The following is a 23,157-nucleotide window of genomic DNA, read 5'->3' on the forward strand; positions in this document are numbered from 1 at the left end:
AGATTATTATAGTCTTGGGCAAGGAAATTTCTGGAGGATCAATAAAAAGCATCATATCGACTGAGAATAAGAAGTGGAACTAAACTGTGCTATTACACGCCATATGACCTTATTTTAAATACAAAATCAGAATTGATATTTTTAAATGTTAGTGAATCAATTTTTTAGATAACGAAAGGAAATATTAATGCAGATCATTAAATAATGCATTCCTGATTATCAAACATCAACATTAAATTTACCCCGAACTACGGCCATATAATACCCAATATATAGAGTATATTGCGTCTATAGAAGCCGTCTTGATTTGAGTGTATATGAATATATTATGCGTAGTATTCATAACAGTGACTTTAAAACAGAGTCCCGACAGTGAAGTGATTGTTCATCAATGGTTTTTTTCTTTTTAAATTTGTTTTGAAAGAGAATTTCATATACTGGACCACAAAGAACTGAATTATAAAAACAAATCAATTTATTTGATTCTTTTACCCAATCGGTTTCAAGCATATATATATATATATATATATATATATATATATATATATATATATATATTAATCAAAAAAATCATATACAGTTTGATCAACTGGTCAAATGTGATCAACCTCACGAACAACATTTCTACCAAACTTCAAAGTATTATTTAAGGGGGGTTTTTTTGGAGGAGGGGGTGTATATCACCCATGCCCTCCCCTTGTATCTGAACGTAGATTTATTCCGAATAGTAAAATACAGAAAGAAGCTCTTAGCAGTTGACCTTTCTTCTTCATAATCACTCCCCCCCCCCTTTTTTTGCAGTGATTATTTATAAAACTGACACAAGGTAGATGTCAAATGTTTTATAGACGACAACGAAAAGACGGGAAACGTTAATAATATAATGAATAATAACTTGCATTCTTAAGGTATCGCATACATATAACATACGTGGATTTTTGAATGTATCAAAATCTGACATAACTTTTTCTAAGATTCAGATATGCAGTGAATACGAGCCCGATCACAATGGATTTTTATTAATTTAGTTTGATCTCTATTAATTCAACGATTAAGTATCAATATTATAAGGAATAGGATAGTTTTAAGCAGTCTCGGTATGGGAAAATCGCAGATTTAATATTATTGTTATTTGCAATTCATAAAAAAGAAGAATCTAAAATTTTCTTTATAAAACATTTCTTTATAAACAATAAAAAAAAGACAGCAAGTTCATTCTATTTTCAATTATATCAGTTATCTAGTATCTGGCATAGTAAAAAAATAAAAATTGTTTGAAATAATTTATAAATATATATTTTTAAATTAATAGGAAAAACTTCATTAAAACTCATATTCCCAATTTTTGTAAACATTGTACTAAATGAACCTCTGGTGACCAAACTAGATTAGCTGTATTTGTCAGTGAAAGTCAAGTCAGAAAACAAAAGCAATTGGCTGGGTGTCTTGTTCTCTTACTGGGCCATGATACTTTTCCCAAAGCATGTTCAAACAGAATAACTTGTTGTTTATAGAATATTTTACTAACAGAATACAATACTTTGAATAGAATAGAATATTTATAGAATACTTTGTTAAAAGAATACTTTATTGTTTTTGGTGTATGTAAATCACAAATTAACTACTCTGACCCGTCCTAAAAGACACGGATAAAACTGAATGACGGGACCGCCGCGACAGCAACACTGGCAGGAACTATGGTTGAGTCTTATAGGCCATCACCGGCCACGGTACAATCCTTCCAGTGGGAGTGAGAGGTGGCCAACCCCCACCTTTTTCTGAACTCACCAGGGTGGCGAAAACCAACTACCATATTCGAAGCTTCTCATCCTCATTTTTGCGCCCCCCCCCCCCACTTCCCTAATGGAAGTTGGAGTATGTAAATGTTTTCGTCAAATGCGTACGATTAATTTGCTCATAAATAAAAGCTTTAAAAGCCTGAGAAGTACTCTTCCTTACAAACACAGTACAATAAGTAGGCTTCTTGGATGATGATTCATAGAAAAAAAAAGATAAAAAATAATGCTGTTTTTTCTTTAAATAAGAAGTTATTTTTAAACCAATTCAATAAATATTTAAAAATAAATTATTTTTCAAATGTCTAAAAATTGCTTACCTTTTTCGAGACTAAGGGAGTCAATAGCTCTATAACCAGCATTTACAATATTATAAGCTTTTCCTTTCTCCATTAAAGCTTTGTAAATTTGTACACAGCTATCATAAGGGATATGCAATTCCCAACCCATTTCACCAACAAATGAAAGACGTATTGCTAGCACCTAAGAAGAATCACATAGCATATTTTTAATATGTATGCTTTTTAATAAGTTTTTTAAAAGGAGAAAAAAAAAGCAATTTTACCTTACAGTCAGCAATGGTGATTATTTTATTAGTTGAAAAAGGAAACTTTTCATCACTTAAATCACTATCTGTTAGTGATTGCAGAAGTTCACGACTAAAAATAAATAAATAAATAAAGTTGTACAATTATTTAAATAAAAATATTTCATTTCGAAAGTGAAAATTTTCTTTAAAAAATTGTGGCAGAATCGCTGTTAAAATTCCTTACATATATTTTACTAAAAGAAGTACTAATTAATATCAATCATTATTTAATGACTGAAGGCCTTTATAATATTATGAGTGAATTATATGATTATTCAAAATTTGAAGTTTTAAAAAATTTTGATGAAGAAGTTATTAAAGTAGGAATTGCATAAAATATTTAATTATTAAAATTTTAACGAATATTAAGATTGGCGAACCGGCTGGTCGCCAAAGGCGGCTAGTTTTAAATAATAACAAAATTTTCTTAGAAAACGTTTTGTCTTTAGGCACTATCCAAGACTCCTTTAAGAAAAAATAATATAGTAGAACCTTGATTATACATACTGTTTAAAATAATAATAATCCAAGTTAATAAAGACTAAATCTTAAATTATGAATTCCTTTTTAGCACGATGTTTTCCAATAAATTATAAAAATTATAAATTTAAAATTATAAAAAGCAAGACCTCAAGTATTAACATTTTAATCTCTTTTATGAATTCTATTTAATATATTTTCAATAGTGACTTAATGACCGGAGACAAAAGAGATATTGATGCCTATGTGCCACTCTTTTTGGATTAGTGCATTTATATCAATTAAAAAAATAACGATGAAGGGGGTAATTGTATTATGCCTCAGGTACTTGTTAGACCGCTGATAGACATTTGCCAATTGAATTTTTAAGGACGTTTCCAAAAGTGTAATTCCTCCTGCTTTCCGATTCAGTTACAGTATCATCTTTAATTTATAGTATCAGTATATTGAATTTTCAGTATACAGTATTTTACTACATACAACTCACTGAAATTTAATTAGTAAGATTTCAACAAAATAAAATTTTACATCTGCAAATAAAAAATATGAAAAATGAATAGAATTTGCTCACATTCCTTTTGAAGTTAAACAAAAAATAAACATTTTTTCTACTTCTTTCTCAGAATTATTTTTAAGTGCAGATGTTCCCTTATCGGTAACGACATTTTACTAGCCTTCCTAATGTGAAAATCAATCCCCAAAACACCCTTCTCTGAAAATTCAACGATTTTATTAAGAAATGAAAAACACAATTTGATTTCCTGGTGAAGGTTTGATACATAGAGGCCTGGATAGTTGAAATTCTGAAGTAATTGTCTTATACATATATTGTGTAAGACAAAAATAATGCCATAAAAATATGCCATAGATATGAAGTAGCATCATTACGAGTTCCACATAGGAGTTCAATGACAGTTTTATAAGTTTTCAAAGCCAGAAGAAACTCTTTTATCATGTACAATTAAAAAATCATACAATGAATTATATTTAACTGAAAAGAGCTAAAACATCATATATGAATGTGTCAGAATAATGATTAATTCATATTTTGTATTTAAACTCAGTCATTCTTTCTAAAAAACACATGAACAAATTTATTGAGGAAGATTTCAACAAAATATAATTCTACATCTGTAAATAAATATTTTTATCCCATAGATAAAATATTTTTCTTCTGTAAATAAAAATATGAAAAACTTAGAGTAGAGTATGAATACAATATATACAATATTCTAATACAGGAGACAAATTGTCAAATCATTATATAAAAAACGAAAAAATATCTAAAAAGTTTTCTTTGTATTTCATTATAACTCAGATTTTTAAAATACAATTATTTTACAAAATCAATACAAAAAGCAAGAGCAATTTATTTAGGGAGAAAAAAAAACTTCACCTTTTTGGTCCTTGAACACTAAGAAGTCCGATTCTCTCAGTTGCATCTGAGATAGAAACTCTAAATTTTTCATCTTGAATAATATTTCGAATATGAGTTAAGCTCTGTTGTGCTGCAGCTCCACCAGCAGCAACATAGAAGCAAGAATCTATAGTAAAAAAAATCAGAAACAATCTACAATTTTTTTTAACCTTTTAAATTTCAATTAGCACAGATGAAAAAAAAAGAAGAAAAAAAACTGTACACACTAAACCTAACTCTAATAAGAAAATTATATTGTTATAAACTGCAGTGTAATTATAGAGTGGCAGGATTGATAAAAAGGCTAGGGATCCATGGTTTTATGCAGCCTTCAATCCAAAGATATTACAATTACATAAGCACATAAACATTGATATTGTCCTACACTGAAGGACAGAAAAATAATTGTATTAACAAAATTATTGTTGCACTAAATAGCATACAAAAAATAAAGTACTTTTATAACTAGTGCCAGTGACAAGTTAAATTTTCTCTTTCCTAAACACACTCCAAATTATATAGTTATGCTATAAAATATTTAGAATATTAACATGGATATACAATTTATAATGTTGCTGACAGTGTAAAACTTCGTAATAAAAAACTAGATTTCCTTTAAAAAATAATGAAATCATTGATTGCAATGAGAAGCCCTTTTTGATCAATCATACAAAATTTTGCAGTGAATTAAGCATTTACTTTTTTCCTTATAAGTGAAAACAATACCATGTCTTAAAAAAAAAAAGAAAAAAGAATAGGTTTATAAATTTGGCTAATCAGCATTCCTTTCAGCAACACAATCTATAAATTCTTATTTTATTCTTACACGAAAAATTTACATTAAATGAGGGAAGTTCAGAATAATTAAACATAAATGATCAGCAGATATGAATGTTATCTTATGAGAAGTTAATAATTATATGAAGTGGATTGTTTAATACAAAGTGATTCATTTCTGATGGATTTTCTAATTTTGTAAACATTTTACATCACTCAAATACTTTCAACAGTTGTATTTAAAGGTCTTTTTACAACATAACAAATATTTCTGCAGCAGAAATTGATTATGGAAACGAATTTTTAAAACATACTCTTTGCTCCATCCCAAATATTTTAAAAATGGTGGAAAACAATTATATTTATATATATAAGTCATTCTTAATACAATTTGATCACAATAGAAAAACATATGGAATATCTTAACTCATTTTTTAAACATAAGCAAGGCAGATGAAATTTTTTTTTTAATGCTAAGCTTTAATGGTTGCAACAACAGTGCTTTAACTATGCCATGCACAAAAATCTAACGGCTGATAAGGATTAATGACTATTTGCATAACAGAAGGTCTTATTATATATGCTGACTGTTTAGGGTTGTATCTCTAATAACAACATGTTCCTTAATTATAGTGATATGTGCATCAAATAACATTTTTGAGCAATGAAGAACAGTTATTTGAGTTTGCTTTGGGAAATACTATTTTATCAAGAATTGACATTTTGCAGGATAAATGACAACAAATTTCTTCAACCAAATTGTAACTACTAAATATAATTAAAAATTATTTTTCTTTTTAATCGCATTTGATTAAAATTTCAGAACCAAAAAAAATGTCAATAAATATTACAAAAAAGAACTTTTTGAAACAATTACAAGAACTGCTCAAACTCTGCAGCTCTAGTAAAACTGAAGTCAATGTACATTTCATATTCTATTATGAAGAAAACTAAATTTAATTATTACTAAAAAACTTAAAACCAACCTTTCAATTCAAATAAAGAATTGACATCAGAAGGAACAGAACTAACAGTGAGATCAGCTTCAACTTTCCCAGATTTATTCAACATGCAAGTGTAAACAGTAGATCCTGTAAATGTATGACAAAGAAGAATTATCACATAACCAAATTAAACAAAACAAAATTAGAGTTTCACTAATATGTTAAGATAATAATAAATTTAATAAAAACACATTTTCATTAGTATACTAAAATGTAGAGATCTATAAATTATATTCAGTTAATAAATTTATTAAATTAAGTATTTTCAACTAATTTATAATTCAAATAAAAATGAAATTACAATATTTTAATCATTTTTTTTCAGATTCTCTACAAATGGTGTAATATGTATGGTTCTAATTGATTAATTAAATTTTCAAAATATTAAAATTATGTTTAACCATTGAGAACATACAAGTGCACAAAATTTCAGAACTCTAGCACAAAAGAAAGAGACTGAAAAAACGACTACAAAATTCCAATTTCACAAACAAGAAAAAAATTTTTAAAAAAAGTCCAAAAGGTATTCTTTATTAAGAAACCTATTAATACGAATATCAATAAATAAAAAATGAAATACAGAAAATGTATATTAGCATATTCGTGAACAATACAATTATAGCAGCCAAATATTTATTTTATCCATAAATACAAATAAAATTATAAAATTTCAAAAATATATATTTTTTATTTGTCACGTCGATTAGGCTATTACTCTTTCAATATTTTGAATTTAAAAAAAAGTCATTTTAATACAGAAGATAAAAAGATAGCATTGCTAATTCTACCCACATTTTAAAACTACCCATGAATGTATTAAATTTATATCTTAAGCAAAAGAAACATTTCTTTTTTTAACGAAGCAAATATAAGTTACAGTTTTGAAGATAAATTTAAATAAACATTTATAAAAAATTATAACACATTAATTTTATCTTGAAAATAAATAAATTTAAATAGGAATGTCAAAATAAAGTAATACCCGATGGTTTCTGAATGTTATTAGAAAAGATCCAATCAACGGCCTTTTGAGAATCTGGACCACTAAGGAAAAATTTTCCAAAGTAGGACATATTAAATAAAGCAACATTCTTTCGACAGCCAATGCACTCCTTTCCAATCTTAAAGACAAGAAATAGCATAAATATTTGCAAAGATTAATATTTTAAATGTGTAAATGTTAAAAACAGATTAGTTATTTCACGATATTTATAGCATAAATGAATATTCTTCGATTTTAATTAGAATAATAAAAGCACTTTAGTTAAAACAAATGAATAATCTATTGTTTGTTAAAAAAAGTTTCAAGTATGTAAATATCTAATTTAATTGCATCAAATAATGTTTTTCCAATACACAGTGCTATAAAATTTAAGTTAATTTATAATTTTGTAAAATATTTTATGATTACTTTGTCTTTTAGATCTACAAAACATGAGAAAATAATGTAGCTGCTTATAAAAAAAAATTTATCTAATTCTCTGTTTAGAAATAATATTGCTCAATAAGTATTGACATAATTAATTAGCAATTTCTTTGCCTTGCTAAAACATTTTGTTGTTTCTGATAATTTATAATTTGTTTAATAAATATTTACAATTTAATGATAAGCATGTTATAGGAAAACTTTCTCTAAAATAGAGTTTCCAAAATTAACTTTAAAAAAAAATCACCTTCCAACTAACAACAGTTTATAACAATTAATTTATTGAAAGCAAATGAATATGAAAAGGAAAAAAAATTATAATAAATAAATAGATAGATAGCAAGAATCTTTACAGAGTTCTTACAATGTCATGATGCCTTGGAAACTGGAAAGTATAATCTTCTTTTAATCTCTCAACATATGCATAATTTTTGTGTTCAGGTGTCCCATAGCTTCCATAATAATCATAATTCAAGACCTAAAAATTAAAACACATAGAAAGAACCGCTATTTAAAAATAATAAAAAGCAAAATTTAAATAAAAATGATGATTTATTTTCTTTATATTGATAGTATGATGAAAATGTTATCAAACCGATTAACCTGGCTTTAATTTTTGTTACAGTAATAAAAAATATATAAGCTAAACATAATAAATATGACCAAGTTTTATGTAAACAAAATGTGCTAAAAATAAATAAAATACATAAAATGTAAGATGTTAATGAATATCATCATAAAAAATTATCCTTAATCGATCAATGCTACGCACAAGAAAGCTGCTAGAACTCCATCACTTTGTAATTAATTAATAAAATTTCAGTTTACATGGTAAAGGATGAATAAGCACCACAATATCAATCACTTGGAAGCTATTAAATTTATTAACAATCTTTATTATAATTAGTATAAAATAAGATTTAATGAAAACAGAAAAAAAAATCTCTTTTATATATTTAAATAAAATAGGAAATAAATATATTCCTTCAGATGATTATACCAACTATTTTGTATTTTCTATTTCATTTTCAAAAATAAAGATTAAATTTTAATAACCTAAAAGTATATTCAAATTTAATTCATATTTTTACTGTGTATATCATTCATTATTACTAAAATTCTTATTTTCCCTTGGTTTTATGTTTCTAAAAAAATGTTATCTCTGATCGTTTCTTTTAATTTAAGCATTATTTTGAAAATTTCTCAGTATTGCAAATTTAGAATTCCTGTATTGAAGATTTATTCATTCCACAGAAGTTTGTATAACAATTATTAAATAATAAACGATTATTTTTGGCACATAATTTAAAAATTCTTACAGGAGCAGGACCATCTGAAGAAAACCAGCCAGGTCTCTCAAATCCAAGTCTTTCTTGATATACACAACCAGCATTCAGTAATTCCTAAACACGAATGAAAGCAGTAATAAAAATAAATAAAGATAAAAAAAGAAGTAATAATTATTAAAAAAATTAAACGATATTTCAAAATATTAAGATGGGGGAAAAATAATTTACTTATCAAAAACCTAGAAATAAAACTAAAAGCAGTAAAAAGTTAGGAGTGTATAGAAAAACTCTAAGTAAATTGTATTTAGTAATTAAGTAAAATGTAATTAATCACGTATAATACTTTTAATATTTACAAAATGAATGTTTGCAGCTTTTGTTTCAAATAATATTCGTTGTCGTTTCATAATCTTTTTATTTCTTTTTCAACATATCATGCTTCTATGATTTTGCTTTTACCTCAAAATTTTTGATAACTTATTTTTCCGTTTTACTACATTAATATTGTAGCATTTTTTAGGATTCCATATTTATTATTTTTTACTTTGATTTTTTTTTTTGTGTGTGTGTGTGTGGTTTAGAAAAAAAAACACAAAAAAACAAGCTTAAACCAAGTATTGAATGCGGTCATGCTGAAGCTACAATGCTATATGCAAACCATTATATTTAATTGTGCATTAATAATATTCCAAATCTAAGAATAAATTTCATAATTCTTATATTTTATGATATATTTAATTTCATTAATTGATTTTTTGTCAAAATTATGAATTTCAAAACAAAACCATCAAAACATAAGATTCTGATAAAGATATTCTACATAAACTGAGGTTTTACTCAGCATTATCAGACATTTTAAGTTTTAACAAATACTTAAGGCGAATTTCTTATGATTACATTGTGTCTTCTTTTTGATTTCATATATATAACCTTATTAATTTTATTATTTTCTACCTTCTAGTTTTTAATACATTTCATAACTCAAGATTATAAATATTATGAAATCTAAAAAATCTCAAAAATCTCAGTTTGAATAATAGATGACACCAAATGCCGATTTTTGAATAATGGGGACAGTGGAGTATAGATACAAATTTTAGCAAAATTAATATATATATTAATTAGTTAAATTCTTAACCAAAATTATTTAAATATACTACTGCCATTGAAAACCAAAAATTTGTACAAAAATTTAACAAATACAAAACATGAAAGTTATGAAAAAGTGTTTAATAAAAGTAAATTACATACTAAATAATCATAACTAAATGTTGTTTTTTGCAATTATATATAAAAAAATTAAAGAGATTCTAGCCTCTATTTCAAAACATTGAATACAAAATTCTTTTAAGCTTAATTCATCCATCTTTATTTTATTTGGATTATATAGCAGCTATAACATGCACACAAAAAAAGCATCCAATAATGTTATATTCTGGATCAATGTGAATTTAGAAACAGTGAAAAAGTATTGAGGTGAAATATTCTTATAAGCATTATAACAGGTTTAGTAAATTCAGTACAAAAATAAAATTGTTATTAATGAAAAGTTTATTATTATTTTTTGTTTTGTTTTGTTTTAATTTTAAAGAGATATAAAAAAGATTTGAGACCAATAATCTGTCCAAAAATATTCAATTAAAACGTTAAAATATTAATTAATTTACAAGTAAAAAATTAATAGATAACCATTTTCTTAGCAAATCATCTACATTGCAAATCATCTACTTAGCAAAAAATCTACATTGTATCAAATATGATAGTTCTATGTCACCCAGGGCCTGTAGAGTGTTTTAAACTTTTTTGATCATGCCTTTCACATGATGTAAAATTTACAATGTTGCAATTTACAGAGAGTACACCCTATATATACTATTTGTAAACTGCAATATAAATCAATATACTATCAAGTTAAACATATATGCCTATAAACATTATCTTTAAAATAATTCTTTTCCCTGTATATATATTTGGGGCTATTAATTTTTTTTCAAAAGAATTTCATAATTTAAGATATTATTCAATAAAACTAAGAAAGTAGAATAATTTTTATATTAATAATTTTAATTTAAAGGAATTGGCTTTATAATTACTTCAAAGAATGCATCCTTCCTCATGTTTCGTGAAGCAAGTGGTTCATCATGAGGATAAACAATGGAGTAATTCTTCACATAAGACTCATGGCTTCTCTCCTTAATCCACTTTCTGTTATCAGTGAGTTTTTCTGAAAAACGCCTATCAAAAGAAAACAAAGATTAAATTTTAAAAATTCATATTGTAAGTCAGGCTTTATAATGAAAATCACATATAACATTACTTAGTGTTTGGTGGTCACAAATTAAACATTATTTCATTTTTTAATGAAATTTATATTTAAATTTATATTAAACCCATAATTCCTTCATAAAGGAAATATACAGAGAAATCTATTCACTATAATAAATTTAATCACTGGAATCCTTAGGCACAAAAATGAACCAAATGAAGTCGTGAAACCACTTTTGAATCAATCCCTTCCATCACCTCCGTAAAGGAGCAGTTGCAGCCCAAATAAAAATTTGCAATCGTCGGGAATACAAATTCTTATAAGACGAAATGAAGATCAAAGTGAGAACGCTTTTAGTGGTTGATGGATTATAAAAAAGATAATAAAAAAGATTAAAAAAAAGAGAGATTTGTCTGTTTGAAGGGAGTATCATGGAGTGCTTGAACTCAAAGCTCTTAACTCCGGACATAACAAGTGAATAGTGTAATGACATAGCAATGATATTACTTAGTAAGTGGTTGTGCAAGAAAAATTGAGGATTTACTTTATGTATAACAATTAATAATAATACATGAGAGAAAGATTTCTTATATTGCTGATAAATCAATTTCAGTCAATTTCCTGCTTTAGTGTTATTTTTATTGACAGCGGGGATCATATATTTCTTGTTCAAGCTGGAGCACCAGACATAGCTACATGCAGGTTTCCAACTTTTTGACTATTCAGGCTTTGGCTTAGTTTAGATGCTGTTTAGAATGCATATAAGGAATATTCCAGGATAGATATGATCATTTTGAGTCATAAGCAGATTTTGAAGACTCCACATGACTCAAACATCCTCCTCCCCAAACTTACACACTACATCAATGAGAGGGCATTTGATTATAAATAGTTAACATATAAATCAGCATGAAATGTATAAAAATATTGCTGATTAAATTAAAGACAGCTTATTTAAGAAATTAAACAATACATAAAATATTTTACCTAATATCATATCCATACATATCTAATTCAGGTCTTCCATGTATTATCCAACGTGCTAACTCTCGACCACTTCCACCACCAGCATTCATACCCAAACTATTAAATCCACAGCCATGATAAAAACCGCGAATTGCAGGGTCTTCACCTAATAAAGGCTTGTGATCTGGAGTAAACGATTCTGAAAGATATCTATTTGTAAATACAAGAATTAAAAAATGGAGGGAGATATTAACCAAGTAAATGTTAGAACAGATTAAAAGTACCAGGTCCACATACGGTTGACTTTATTCCTGTGTGTTCTAATGCTGGGAGGCGGTGCATAGATTTCTCTAAATGTGTGCCAAAAACATCCCAGTCGAGTTCAAAAAGTCCAAATGCAAAATTTTTTTCAACCTAAAAAAGGACATTTTCTCAACCTCACACATGCATTGAAATTATGAAGAAAAGTAAACTTAATCAAACAACAGCACTTTCTCCTTTAGAATATAGAGTTGAGATGAAATCAGTTGGATTCATTAACTATTTCAATAGTTGTAACAATCATTTATTAAGGTAGAAGAAGTCTGAATAAAGTCAGACATCTTTAGAATAAATTACATTTTTATTACTAGTTCCTCAAATTTAGGAGTGACTTGGATGCTGCATATAATAGTTCCTTTTTTAAATTGATAGTTTCCTACATAAAGCTATCTGAGAGTGCTAAAATATGTAGGCAGTGTTACATGATGAAATAAAAAAAGGTTGTGTTGCATACAAGCAAGTTTATAATATTAATTTCAAAAATATACAAAAAAGAACACAGAAGAAAGAAATGTTTAGTAACTCGAATAAGCCTTCATATTCTAGAGAGTGTTATTCCAGCTACCTGGAACATTTAATATCACTATAGTGATTGCAAGTTTCCTTCTGATACTAATCTTTGGCTTTTTGAAATAGATGTAATCTGTTGAATTGTTGGCATTTCAAAATTTTATATTAGTCGACGTTCATTAATTCGGCAATAGGATAATGACATTAGGAAAATAAAGGCATTAGAATAATTTTTGTTGACAGCAACATAGCACATAAATTTAATTTCAATCATAATAAAGATTTGTCATTGACTTTTGGAGTAGGGAAAATAATAATTATCCAAATATTTTTGTTTTTTAAAGAATCCTTTAAAGGTTTAAAAATTTGGAATTAATCATTCTGATTTATACTTACAAAATATTCTATTCACTTTATTTTAAATATCACTGATTAAAACAGAATGTGAGTATCCTTCTTTACCATGTCATTACCCCTCCCCCTCATTGTTGAGGGGGTGGATTATAAACGATGCACAATGGTTGACATGCCTCACAGAAATAAATGGCTTATAATTACATATTAGAGATACATACTATACTATACCATTTTAAGTGAAAATGTAAATATTACATTTGATGAAAAGACTTATTTGGATACATTTTTAGTTTTTAGCTTAATTAATGAGAAAGGAATAATTTATTTAATAAAAAGTGGGTTTTTTTGTTTTTGTTTTTTACATTTTAAAAATATTATTTATATTCATATTTGTACAGAAAATATTGAAATAAAAGCTCTATTTAAAATAAAATACAAAAAAATTATCAGAAAACAAAACATTATAATGGGAACATTCTTAAAATGTAATGAGAAAAAAGCGGCAAAAAATGAATAAATTTCTCCAGCAATAAAATCGCAAAATTAAAATTAAACCAATTTTTACATTTTTTTAAGTGATTCCTCCAGGAATTACTCTAAAATGATATAACAGATTCTAGTTTTTAGGAATATAGTGAGTAAAGTCTTAGAATAAATTTGAACTAGACAAAATATGTCTAGTTAAAATTATTTTTCTAATATCTCATTTCATGACTATTACATTAATATCATAGGTGCTACATCAAAATATTAGACAAAATAAAGATTTGCCTTTTCCCAGAATATAGGATTTGATTCATATCCTCCAACAGAAAGAGCATCCCCTTGCAGACGCAAATAAACAGATAAATCATGATCTCGAGCATTTGGCATATTCTGTATTCCATCAATTTTATCAGTCACAATGTAAGCATGCTTCATAGCAATTAATGGAACTTTTACACCAGCCATTTGTCCAATATAGGGTGCCCAAATACCTTAAAAAAGCAATGATTCCTTAAAATTATCATTCACAATACAAAACATTCAAATTCTAAAAACAATAAAAAATATATAAACTGATGAAATATACACAATCAAAGAAGAATGTTCCAATTTCAGACACAAAACTTGCCAGATAAAGATATAACTGGTCATTAAGATAAAAAAATACTTCAAACAAGATTTTAAAGTGAAGCAATAGAAAGATGGCTTGAACCTAATTAAAAAATGATCAATCTATAAAATCTAAGAAATATATCCCATAAAACTATCCGAGTTTTAACAAATGGTATAAACATTAATATTAGTCTATGCAAATTTATCTGAAAATGGATATAATCTTATCTAACTGTTATATCTTAATACAATCAAATCCAAATTTTATTAGCTGACCCATCTAGGACAATGCTTTTCTAGATTCATAATATATATATTATATTCTTATATTCTTTTTCTTTATTAAATGAAATTGAATAAAGATCTACTAATATAGAAATAGATCATAATGATTAACCATTTTAGATCAAGTAACATCAAAATTGTACTTCCATTATATACTTTTGTAAGTGACAATTAGAAGAGATTAATTTAAATACATCATATTATTATAATGTTGAATTATATTATACTAATTTAAACTGCATCTTAATAAGGATTATAATCAAGCCATCATTGGAGAGTTAAAAGTAACATGATGACATTTTTAAGATACTTTTTTTTGTACTTAAAGAATAATTAATGTCAGTTTTATTTCTAACTAAGAAGAAAAAAACGTTATATACTAATAAATAAATCATAAAATTTTTACCAAAACAAAAGTACTTCATTTCATCTGTAAAAATATGTATTAACAAAGTTTCTTCCAACTCAGTAAGAGTTCAAACATGTATCTTTTAAAAAATTAGTACTGGCATTAAAAAAAAAATCTCATTTACTACCTATTTTGTAAATCATATTTTATAACCTTAATTATTTAAAAATATTTCTATTTTTTTAATAATATTTTTAAAGTAAAAGATTTAGAGATCAATGAGTTGTCAAAGATACCAGAAGTAAAAAATAGTAAACAAATGATTAAAAAAAAAATTGCTTAAAAATATAATATGTATCAAAAATGAAAGTGAACATTTATTAGGATAAATTAGCAATCAGTAATGTAAGATAATTTAGTTTAATAAACAGCAACAAACAAACTCTTTTGATACAATCAAATGAAGACTATAAATTATAAAAGATATTTTTCAAAATGCAATTATTCAGTAAGAAGAAATACACTAGGTAACTAACCAGTGCAATTAACAATACAGTTGGTTTTGATAGTTCCACTTGCTGTGTGCACAGCACTCACTTGCTTTGTACCAAATTCATTTTCAGATACATCAATACCAGTAACAGGGCACTTAAGAACAACCTTGAACATAGAAATAAAATTACTAATATACAAGTACTCCTTACAATCATACACACAATAGATCATATATAATATTGATGATAAGGGAAAGAAAAGTTAAAGAATGTTTGCAAGAATATTTGATTAATTACAAAGATAAATATAAATATTGTTAAATAAAATTACAATATCCTTTTTCCCCAGAAGGATTGAACACAAATAATAAAAAAGAAAATATCAAACCTCCAATTAATCATTTGGCTGTATCACATACATACTTTTATATAAAATATAAAATATTTTTTTCACAAATGCAAAGTGTGTTACTTTTTTCAATTTAGTACCATTGAAAGGGTATTTAATTAGGAAAAAAAAAATAATTTGTGCATACATCAAATAATCCGCATTGTATTTCTTTAGTATGAATGCATTTCAAGTATTGAGAGAATAACCTATAAATTTCTTAATATTTTAAAATAATTTTTTTTTCACTTCGAATTCAGAAATGTCATGTTTTTATTCACAAAAACAAGTAATTTAATTGTGCTCAGTCACCTATGTGATTGCATTTTTTAAATTAAAATATATCTAAATTACAAGAGTCTTTTTCACTGAAAATAACAGATCATCCATTTTCAAAATTAAGATTGATTTGGTTAAATAATAAATCTTTAAATAATAAATCTGATGAGAAAAAAAAATACTATAATTATAACAGTTATTTTTGTAAGTTACTAAATTTTAAAATCACTAAAAAAATCTGAATATTGACAAAAAACTATGCACTTATTAACCAATCTTGTGAATAATATTTAAATTACTTAACAGTTAGAAACATCATCGAAGAAATACAAAAACATTTTATACAAAATTTTACCTTTGCTCCAGATTTTGTTGCTCCTCGAACTAAAGATGTACAAAATCCAGCAGGATCAACTATTCCATCCCCAGGACTATATAAAGTTCCATATAAGTCACTTACGTTCATCAAAGGATAGAGTTTCTTTGTTTCTTCAGGAGATAGGACATAGGATTCAATGCCAAATGCTTTACCAATCTAAACACAATAATATTAACTCTCATTACTAAATGAATAAATTATAAATGAATATTATAAATGAATTCTCATTATAAATAAATAAACAACAATAAAAAAATTGGAAAAAATTATGATAAAAATGTAGAAAGATAAAATTAAAAGGTAACAATTAATCATTCCAAGAAATGAGGTCTGCAAAATTTGCAAATTCTTTTAAAGATATAAACTAAACACATTATAGTATTATTATCATATATTTATGATTCATGTCTGTTCTAAATTTTACTTTTTTTTCCCCAACTGCAGCAAAATGAATTCTACACTCTAATAAATTCTATTTATTCAGTAATTAAAATAAAAGCACTCTGCCTGATACTTGCCAATCCAATTTATTGAATGTCTGAATGATTGACTGTATCAAATATCAAAACATAAGATCAGTCAAAAAACAGCATCAATAGTCCATTCACCAACCCTTTCTGTAAAAGATATGATTCCCAAACAGGATACAATTATTAGCAGTACCCTCCATAGAAGGAATATTATTTATTTACCTTGCAACATTCTCATCCATAAATGCCATTGACTTCCTTCTCAGGAAAAGCTGTTTATAGGGTATTTTTATTCTATTGATATGAGCACCTATCTTCTTAGAGTAGGCATTCCAGACTTTTCAGAGTGTGTAGTTGTGGAACCGAACCCTTGATTATGTCTTTATATTTAAGGATGTTATGTTTATTTTTGAGCCGTAGCTATTATGCTAGATGTAAGGGTAAGCTTTTATTTTTAATGTAGATAAAACCATTTTCACTTTCGAGAAAAAAATTACATGAAAAACTGATGGAATATGGAATTTCTCGTTCAGAAAACTTATCTGTCACACACATAATGAGTAAAAAAATAGGCAATTTTGTTGGGAATGCTTAAATATTTTCTTACAAAAAATAATGATTGACTGGATTTTCAATTTACATATTATAAATTTTCTTAAACACAATGAATTATGATATAAAAAATATTTTTTCAATTTTAAGTATAAATAGATAATGCATTTACAAGCATTTTTATTTAATTATAAATGAAAGTCAGCAATAATTACTTACTAACAGTAACTGTGATAAAAGAAATGTATTAAACCACATGGAAAATTTACTGATGAATACATTTTAAGAACCATGAAACAAGACAATTGAATTATTTTTTAAAAGAATGTTGACAAATTCTAGGGTAATAAAAGGCAACAATTGAAAAATTGAAATGAATTACTTTACTTTACTAAAATAGAATAACAATAAATAGCCTCAATAAAATTTGTGTAAAAATAATAAAATCATAATCAAATTTTAAATAATTCTTTGATCATTAACAGATGAAAATTAGTTATTCTCAGTAAAATTATCGAGAAAATTCATTTAAATGAACATAACACATTTTGAAATAATCATAGAAGTAAATTAACAATATTAAGCTTAACTGTAAATATTGTATGAAAAAATTACAGTCATCAGACGTTTGTATTCATTCAGTCTCTCTTTAGAATTTGCAATAAACAATCCTCCATTGTTGATCCAGCCTGGGTGAACACCAGTTTCTTTTTCAAGAACATCATTTAACAAGTGCCTAGTATGGTTCAAAATTTGGATATCGGTATCATTTGGTCTGAGTCTCCAAATCAAACCTAAAAATTAAATACCTTTAGAATATAAATATACTTGCAATTTGCTGTTTTATTTATAAATAATAACAAATTTAAAGAAAGATTCTTCTAATCACAAAATATAATTTTTATCATGAATTCTCAGATTTTTGCATAGTAAAAATTTGTAATTCAATATTATTATAATGACATTGAATTGTATGGCTATATAATATGATTACTAACAGGACAATACAGAATTCAGCTACAAAAATGATTAGTTTTATGCATAAGGATTTTTTTCATTGTATTATTATTCTTAAATGTTTAAAGATGCTTCATTTCATTCTTGGCTCAAAGGCTCAAAATATTAATTTTATGTATCAAGATTTTTTTATTGAATAATTATTCTTAAAAAATATTTAAAGATGCTTCATTTTATTCTTGGCTGATAAGGAAATCAATGTAACTATAATGCATAGATAATGTTACAACTAAAATAGATTTAATTAAGTGGAACAAGACTTCTAAGGTGTTTGTGCAATAGATTTGTATTTCAGTGTTACTTAAATTTGGATAAATATTCTTTTGTTTCTGATTTTTATTGATGACTTGGAATTTTAAAATTATTTTTCTTATTTTGCAAAGTGACCCTGCTTTTCAGTAATAATAATAATAATAAAAAATGATGGTGAGCAACTTTTACAGAATTCAATGGCTTTCAGCTGGTGAAGAATGAATTGGACTAGCTTATTACAAGTTTTATGGCCATTTGAAAATACCACATAAGTTTGGCATCAAAACAAGGATCCAGCTAGTAACAAAATTTCAAAAATTGTAAGCATGGTAGCAAAGCCAGTAATTCTTCTAAAATTCTTTGAATCTTGTTCAGATTTAGCTAAAAACCTACATTAAAATATATTCAGTAAAGATTATTTGGTTTTGAATTAAAACACAAATTTTTTTTTCAAGTTCGAGAAAAGTTTTACATATCTTTTGCTTTGTGAATAAAAAAAAAGTCCTTTTATTCTTTTATGTGACCATAAACTTGATTTATCTAAAAAAAATTTTTAAAGTGTAAAAATATTAAGTTAGGTAAATCTGCATAACTGTCCAATGTGCAGTTAAAAATCATAACATCCATATGATGACAAAAAAGAATTAGCCACTTTACAATAGTATTTAAATTTCAGATTCTTTCAAGTATGTAGTTCTCAAAATGCTAAACTGAAAAAAAAAAAGAATGTCTCTTTTTCCTCACAGACCCAAATACATAAAGGAACATTTATATACTTCACTTCAGGAATAAAAAAGTGTTTTCATCTTTCTAGTTGATCATTTGTTTGCATCAAAGCCTATTTACTTGCTAACTTATTAACAGCAAAAGGTAGTTTTAATATAATAATAATATATAATAAAATTAATATAGATATGTAAAATTTATATTTTAATTTTTAGCAATCCATTTCTAGTCCATTTTTATAACTAAACAATAAAAATGTAATTTACATATCTTGCAAAAGATTTTCATATCTAATAAAAGTAACTTACCTGCTGTATGCCAGGTTGTACCAGCTGTTAGCTGATCCTTTTCAAGTAACACAACATTTGAACAGCCTAATTTAGTCAAATGATATAAAGTACTACAACCTATTATTCCACCACCTAACCAAAGAGTAAAAACATGATGAAACACAAATATTTTAAGAGTAATTCATATAATTCTTTTATATATATATATATATATATATATGAAAATAAGGAGAAAAAAACAAAAACATTATTTGAATCCAAAGAAATCACAAAATCACAATATCTATTTCAGTATATATGGAGATTTTTGTTTTTAACCTTATAATAATTACAGCTAAATATAAATACTGACATAGAATGTCTCTTTTCTGATAGCACATCAATTATGAAAATATGTGGAAATGTAACAAGTAGAGAAATTTTATGCCACAATGGAAATTTGCTATAATTGGCATGTATTTTGAGAACTCTCACCAATCAAACAGACAGACTGTTTGGTGGGCATTTTGATTTCAATCAGGTCAACAGAAAAATATTGTGTAATTCTTTTAATAAACAAAAAAACTAACATTATTTTAAAAATTATCTTTGAAACTATCTTGGCTATTTATTCTGTTACACTTCAGTTTAAAATATATTTAAATAACTTGCAATTTCTGTATTATCATATAGCATAAGCTAATGAAACACTCTTCAACTCATCTAAATAAAAGTATAAACTAAGAGCAAATTATAAACACTCCAATATCTGTTTAAATGCTTCCACAACATTTATTAACTTTTAGTGAATAATATTCGTTATATAATTGATGATCTAAATGAATAGTTTAATGTAAGCTGACAAAGCATAGAATTATTTAATGAAACAAACAAAGAAAAAAAATCAATTAACTTAATTTATTGAAAAATAAATAAGGCATTCGAAAATTACTGGATATGTTACAACAATTTTCATATGTCTTTTGATATTATTCCATCAGATAAATCCCAACTCTCTAAGTTTAAATGCTGGTGCTTGAGTGAGTTATTTTTCAGATTTGCAGGTTTTTGCCTGATGTCTCTACGATGGAGTAGCACTATTTTTATAATCCAATTTCATATATCATTTTCAGTTATTCTACCAAACAGATTGATTAAGAGCAAATAAAATTTCAAATACTTAAAATAGTATAAATGAATAGTTTGATTTTTTCTCACCTATTATTACAACATCTGCTGAAGTTGGTAGAGAAGCAGGAGCTGATATATCATCATTTTTCAGGGACTTATATGGAACTCCACTAGGGGCAGCAGCACTCGAATACAGTCGAAAATTATAATTCAAAGAACTTAATTTCTTCAAATAGTTAAAACAACGAATCATAATGATGCCACAATTGAAATCTAAACAAAAAAGCATAACATAAATAATTATACAATATATTGTATAAAAATATATCAATGATTTCAAATGTTCTTTTTTCATATTTAAATATTGCAGGCATGTTAATACACAGGGTGACCACAGAATCTCATTACTCTTGACAGGTACAAAGAAAATGAACTGGCCTTCAGTATAGGAAGCTCCATACATTCCTGAGCTCCAACTGTTATATATCTAGTTAATGATACAAGGGATCCTTCTGAGTACTGTTATTCTTATGGAAAGGATAATATGAAATTATTCTGTGTGACATTTTGCAGGATATTGCTACTGTAACAAGAGTGAAAGTTCACACCATCTTTTGGTACCTCAGTGTTGCAGTAACATTCTTGTGTTCGTAACATGTAAGATTGTGAAAGAGTATAATTATACTTATCTGTTAAAAAATATTTTTTCAGCTATTAAAATTGAGGTAACAGAACTTTGCAGCTACCTTGTATGCCATTATGATTGTATATCCATAACTGAATATATTAAAAAAATTTTTAATCTCTTTATGAATTTAAAGAAAATCTCAAACCCACTATATTTGAGCTAAGAATAAACGTATTAACTTGGAATTAGAGAAAACTTTATTTTTTATCATTCATGCTATCAAAATATTTTTTATTTAGAAAGTGTAAGGGTCTACGTGACAGACAATGAATGAAAAATTAATCATCAAATATATATATATATATATATATATATATATATATATATATATTGTTATATTAAATCTCCCACAATTTATCCAGTCATAATAAATTCAAGTTATCATTCTATACAATAAGTATCACTAAACATTTATGATATTATGAAGAATTAGAAAAAATTTTAAAACCAATATTATGACAACTACTATACCAGGCCAATGGAAGAAAAACTTCTCATATAAGGAAACTCTTGTCGATTTCCTGTGTGATTTACAAACAGGTGCAGACTGTCCAAATTTCAATTCTCATTCAATTCCCTTGTCAAATTCTCTGCCTACAAAGGGGAAAATATTAATTACAATAAAATAAAAAATATGCAGACTAATTGCATCAATATTAATTAATTCATTACTTATTTTCGATAAAAAAAATTGAAACACAATTATAAACTGCAATATAAATTGAAGGCTAAAAGCTTACACAATTAATAGATATATATTATAAAAAAAAATAAATTAATTATAATAAAATAATTTAAATTACATGAGAAGTTTATAACTTTAAATTGCATACAATATTAAGAAACTGGCAAAATGTGACATAAATCTAAAATATTTTATAATATATGATATAAGAAAAGTAACAACCAGACCAAAAAATATTTCTTTGAAAACTCCAGCTGACAGCAATTTTATCCTAAGATTTTTCTTATCTGAGATAACTTGTTCTCATTGCGTAAACATTCTGAAAATTCACAATTCACGTCAAAACTCTAGACAGATAAGTATGTATGCACTTTCAAGATTTCGTTTTTATATACCAAAAGATAAAGCAAATAAACGGTAGTAAACAAGCCAAGCCAACCACATGTCTCACATTCCGTCACAACACGTCAATAAACCGACAACGTGCAAAAAGCATGTGGAGAAACAGAGGTGTCGCCATCTAGATGCAGTAGAATAACTAAAGAACTGAAAGCATTTTTTAATAAAGTAAGTGAAGAATTAATCATAATCAATTTGTTCTACAGGGGAAAATAATTACAGTGTGATAATAGTTTTTAGGTACTAGGGAGAAGGAGGAGGAATTGAGGCATCAGGACATTGCCTTAATCTATAAATTGCGAAACCGCAGAAGTGAAAGAAAAGAAAAAGAAAAATGTTTTTCATTTCCGATCCAGTAAAAAAGTTCAATCTATTTTTCGTAATTCCACGATTATTTTTATTTTAATGAAAATTTATCTTCAAGTTTCACAATTTCAGATATGCATGTTTCTATTGATAAATACAATAATATGAAATAGCACAACTGTATTTTTATAA

General features: G+C 26.0%; 1 protein-coding gene across 5 annotated transcripts in view; it reads right to left on the minus strand.

Moving 5' to 3' along the window:
• The window catches only part of LOC129981674 (sarcosine dehydrogenase, mitochondrial-like), a 70,559-nt gene extending 47,849 nt beyond the window's left edge, over positions 1-22,710 (minus strand). The window contains exons 1-18 of one of the 5 annotated variants that reach the window (XM_056092610.1): positions 22,488-22,710; positions 22,047-22,169; positions 20,975-21,160; positions 19,796-19,909; positions 18,108-18,286; positions 16,447-16,626; positions 15,467-15,590; positions 13,970-14,175; positions 12,295-12,424; positions 12,032-12,209; positions 10,872-11,013; positions 8,809-8,892; positions 7,854-7,967; positions 7,046-7,184; positions 6,046-6,150; positions 4,262-4,409; positions 2,362-2,455; positions 2,117-2,279 (exon numbers count right to left, since the gene is read on the minus strand). In XM_056092610.1, coding sequence (XP_055948585.1) covers positions 2,117-2,279; positions 2,362-2,455; positions 4,262-4,409; positions 6,046-6,150; positions 7,046-7,184; positions 7,854-7,967; positions 8,809-8,892; positions 10,872-11,013; positions 12,032-12,209; positions 12,295-12,424; positions 13,970-14,175; positions 15,467-15,590; positions 16,447-16,626; positions 18,108-18,286; positions 19,796-19,909; positions 20,975-21,140 — 2,266 coding nt within the window. In that variant the 5' untranslated portion in view covers positions 21,141-21,160; positions 22,047-22,169; positions 22,488-22,710. Of the gene's footprint in view, positions 1-2,116; positions 2,280-2,361; positions 2,456-4,261; positions 4,410-6,045; positions 6,151-7,045; positions 7,185-7,853; positions 7,968-8,808; positions 8,893-10,871; positions 11,014-12,031; positions 12,210-12,294; positions 12,425-13,969; positions 14,176-15,466; positions 15,591-16,446; positions 16,627-18,107; positions 18,287-19,795; positions 19,910-20,974; positions 21,161-22,041; positions 22,170-22,378; positions 22,456-22,482 lie in introns of those variants that run through there. The other 4 variants (XM_056092609.1, XM_056092613.1, XM_056092611.1 and 1 more) reach the window with 4 other exon arrangements.
• Positions 22,711-23,157: the final 447 nt, after the last annotated feature.

Source organism: Argiope bruennichi, chromosome 8 (genome assembly GCF_947563725.1).
Source record: "Argiope bruennichi chromosome 8, qqArgBrue1.1, whole genome shotgun sequence".
NCBI lineage: Eukaryota > Metazoa > Arthropoda > Arachnida > Araneae > Araneidae > Argiope > Argiope bruennichi.